This window comes from Elephantulus edwardii, unplaced genomic scaffold (assembly GCF_000299155.1).
Source record: "Elephantulus edwardii isolate Elephantulus edwardi_28Jun2011 unplaced genomic scaffold, EleEdw1.0 scaffold00068, whole genome shotgun sequence".
In the NCBI taxonomy this organism is placed as follows: Eukaryota; Metazoa; Chordata; class Mammalia; order Macroscelidea; family Macroscelididae; genus Elephantulus; species Elephantulus edwardii.
The window spans coordinates 1,116,642-1,121,123 of NW_006399818.1; the positions used below are offsets into that span (position 1 = coordinate 1,116,642).

The window sequence follows — 4,482 nt, forward strand, 5'->3', positions numbered from 1 at the left end:
ATGTCACAGCTATCCCAAGGCCTTACCCCCAGGCAGACTATTCTTTGTAAAAATCTGTGATTTACATGTCCTGAAAAGGCCTTGGGTGTGATCACACAATGACAGGACCCCTGCGACTGAATTTCAAAGCAAACTAACACCCTCTCTAAGTCTTCCTGAGAGCCCCTATTAAAGGAAACTGTTTTTCTCCTGCACGGCCACTCTGATCCTCTCTGTAAGCTGTCATCAGGAGTCCTTTTCTCCTCTTCCTACTTGGGACCAGATTGTCTCTTTTTTCCTCTCTCTCTCTCATCCCTTTTTTCCTATCTAACAAGATCATCTTAGGTCTGCATTCACTTGAAAGCAACTAACTTGGTTGTAAGAAATTGGTGGAACACAAACTAATCACAAACTGACAAACGACTAAAGAGATTGAACTTGGACTTTTTCATAAATGGTTCGAAGGAGTAAACAAAATTGATTTAACTTTTAATCATGATAATTAAAATGACTAAATTTTTTTTAAGTTTCAATGAATTTAAAATTTTATTTGGATACTCTGTACGTCTAAAACATTTAGAGACATTTATGTGCCGAGATTTTGCATTAATAGAAAAGCTTGTGCGTGTATGTTGTACGCCTGAGATGGTAGCATTGTGTGTTTTGATAACAATGGCATGGTTGAACACTGGCTAGGAACACCGAGCGGAAGAACTTTCCAACCGGCGACCGAAATCTTGCGGGTTAAAGAATCTGAATTCTGTAAGATCAGAGAAGAGAGTGGTGTGACCGATAACATACTTGTTGATGAATTGAAAGATTAGAAGGGTGTGCGCGTGTTTGCATGTTGGGGCCAGGAACTGGTAACAGGGTCCCCTTTCAAACTTTCCCTGATTTAGAGTCAGTGCAACTAACGCGAAATTTCAGCTCCCAGAATTATCTCAAGATATTACCAAAATGATCTCTAGTTATTTCCTAAATTATCACAAGACTGCCTCACTATGAACTCTGAGTGTGCGATACGATATTTTGGGGTCATAAAAGAGGTCTACATGACAACACATTATTTTTCCTTTCTCTTCCTTTGTGTGTACTTTCTAAAGCGCGAAAACTTTTGGACGAGTGGAGTGTGCCCCTCCCTCTCTTTCAGGCTTCGCTTCTCCATAGGGCAGGCACATCCCTCTTAAGCTCACTCTGGATCTTAAGATTCCCTTTCATATCGACCCTACGCAAGCCAGTTTTTGCGGGCATGTTTGGGACAAGATGCAAAGCGGCCGTCTGCCTAGCGACCACAACAAGAGTTGTGCAGAACTAGAACTAGATAAAGTCACAATAACGCTCGCCACGAGGTTCCCCGAGCACCTTCCAGCCACCTGAATCAAAGCCGAGTCCTCCACTATCCCAGCATTCCCTGCGCTCCTACCATCGAGAGCAGCTTCCGGAAGCGCTGGGTTAGCTGGGTGACGAAGGAGCGGGCCCTGGCCGCTCTGTCTCACTCCCTCGCGCTCTCTCGGGCAACATGGCGGGCGTGGCGGAGGCAGCGACCTCCGGGAGCCACCTGAATGGCGACTTGGACCCAGACGACAGGGAAGAGGGAGCTGCCTCTACGAATGAGGAGGCGGCCAAGAAAAAAAGACGGAAGAAGAAGAAGAGTAAAGCAGGTAAAGAGTTTAATGTGTTCCCGGTCCCTGCCGTGGATGGCCGAATAACTCAGGCCCGGTACGGTACGAGTGGCAGGAACCGGGGACCCGAGCCTTGGGGTGGACTCATTTCTAAGTGTGCGGTGGGGGCACAGCACGAGCTACCGATTTTTAATCACTTGTACAACAACAACAAAAGGCATCTTGTCTGGTGGGACTAAAGATCTGTTTAGGGGCGTTGAAACGGGAGAAAAGCGTGCTTTAGCTTCCCATGTGGTGGCTCTTGGGTCGCTGGGCCCGAGCTCCTATGTGACCGGGACTCAGCCCCCGCACAGATCCCGGGAGGAACTTGCAAGTGTGCACAGGACCTCACTTCTGCCCTCTTTTACGCGATTTGGCAGGCTACTAAAAACATCCAGTTCTCACCGGTGCTGCCGCCTCTTTGCTGGACATCCTGCAGTGTGTGTGTGCGCGTCGAGGTTGGGGGTGGAGTGGACCAGTCTTACTGCCTGCCTTGACTGTAACCTCTCAACCCCTCCGGCCGCTTTGGGATTTTTCTTGCTGGCTACACTTCTTGGAGTGTGTGCATGCGCGTCCTTGTCACGGAGTAATTGTCGATTGTGTCGTGGTGGTAACGCGAGTTTCACCTGGCTGATCCCACGGCATAGTCAAGCCTTTGCTTTTTAGGCCTGAATTATGATGCTCCTTGTTCATGAAAGGGAACTGTTCTGCTGCGTCTCAGAATGGAACGTCTGAGGTCTGTAACTTCTAAATCTACTAGTAAGGCACGGAAAATAGAGTTGAAAGTCTACAGTTGAGCTAGAAACTTATTATTAAATATCTTAATAAGTCAGGCCTTGTACAAGGGTTTTTTTAAGAAAAAATAAACTTGTATTGATTTAATTAATATGAATCAAGGAAAGGCGAGAAATCTGAAGCGATGAATGTGCAGTTAAGAGGTACTGGGAGGGTTAATCTACAAATTACAGAGATATTAGATGGTTGGCTTCTAGTAGTCTGTATTGCATCAGGGTGGGTGGGAGTGGAGAATGGACGGTGTTATTGCTGGGATGGTTCCAGAGCAAAATGTAACTCTAGGATGTAGTTTGTTGGCTGTTCCTAACTTTTGGATGAAATCCAAACGCTTCAGTTTGTTCTTTAAGGTCTTCACCATGAGCCTAATATATTTTTAACAGCTTCACCTCAATATTTGTTCTCTGTAGTAACTAGTTTTTGTGCTACTTGTTATTAGCACTTTCCACAAATGCTTACTACTGCTATAGCTAGACTGAAATTGTTTCTAGGGCACGGTTTGGTCTTGTGTTTAGATGTTGTAGAATATTTTTTTTAAAGGAATACTTGTTTTCGATCTTAATTTCACCCAGGATTTCATGACAGCTTCTTTCTTTATGAAGCCCTGAAGCTGTCATAAATTTTATGCCTTCTATTGACTTTAGCATTTTTAAAAAAATTTTTTTTTTTTTTACTTTAGTATTTCTTATTTGGATATCTGTTAAATGGTGTGTTGTGGTTTTAATTGTTGAAACAATACTTATGCATGGAAGATTTTTCTTTCTTTTTAAACTAAGTCTCTTATGGTTCCTTCGTGGCACAGTGTTTGCTCTCAAGTACTAGCTAAAAGGTTCACAACTTGAACTCACCCAGCAGCACTGTGGAAGACAGACCTGGGGATCTTATTCCAAGAATATAGCCAGTAAAACCCAATGGCATGCAATTGTATTCTGTAACACATGAGGTCTTTCCTCTGTCAGCATTGACTTCAACCACAATGGGTTTGTTGGTTTGACATATTGGAGGGTGGAGTTGGGGGGAAGGATTTTGGTTTCTGGGGGGTTCCTGGTTTTACTTACTCCCATCCAAAGAGGAATTTTCTTGCTTATTTTCTATGACCTTTTTGGTATAGTCTAGTAAATCTTTTTATTGTTGTTAAGTGCTGTCGAGTCACAGGCGACTCATAGCGACCCTATTTTTATTAGATTTGGCTTATATTTTATTTGATTTACAGGGCAACAAGAAACTGATAAAGAATCAGCTTCATTTGATGAGGTAACAAAACAATTGGAAAAACAAGCATTGGAAGAGAAAGAAAGAGATGATGATGATGAAGGTAAATGGTTAATTTGATCTCTGTCGTTTCAAAAGCTAATGTAATGAAACAATCTACTTATTTGTTTATAGAATCTGTTCTTTGATGTTTAACTGATAAAACCTCAATTAATGCCATTGGGGGGAAAATATTTGCAGCTCATTTAAAAGTTGAGTTGACTGAGTTCACACTTTCTTCTGTGGGGGGAAAAGAGGTATGTTGAATGAACAATGTATATGAACTTGATGAACTTTTTATGTAAACCAATATAAAATAATTTTATTTTAAAAAAGAACATAGAAACAACCCAGATGTCCAATCATTTAATAGAATGGATTGAGAAAATATGGTACATTTACACAATGGAATACAACGCAGCATACAAGAACAATGATTTTGTATATTACTACCTAACTTGGGAGGGCCTGGAGAACATTATGCTGGTGAGCTAATGCAGTCCCTTAAGGATAAATACTGTATGAAGCCAATATTGTTGAATGAGTATGAAGATTCAAGGGGGAAGGGTAGAAGCAGAGAAGTGAGAATGAGCAGGAGTGAGGTGTGTTCATCGTCGTCGTTGTTGTTATGAGCCGTTTGCAACTCATAGCGACCCTATGTACAACAACCCTAAACCCTGCTCTGTCTTGTGCCAATCTCACTGCCTCTGACACACCCATCCTGATTACCCCAGTCACTGAATCATTCCACCTCATAGAGGGTCTTCCCTTCTTGCACTATCCCTCCACCCTCCCAAGC

The 4,482-nt window shown here is 42.7% G+C and overlaps 1 protein-coding gene across 1 annotated transcript in view; it reads left to right on the plus strand.

Annotated features, from left to right (window-relative positions):
- The first annotated feature begins 1,498 nt into the window (after window positions 1-1,498).
- Window positions 1,499-4,482, plus strand: part of METAP2 (methionyl aminopeptidase 2) — a 36,930-nt gene continuing 33,946 nt past the window's right edge. Inside the window, exons 1-2 of the mRNA XM_006888489.1 lie at window positions 1,499-1,640; window positions 3,646-3,747. Of these exons, the coding sequence (XP_006888551.1) occupies window positions 1,499-1,640; window positions 3,646-3,747 (244 nt within the window). The remainder of the gene's footprint in view (window positions 1,641-3,645; window positions 3,748-4,482) is intronic.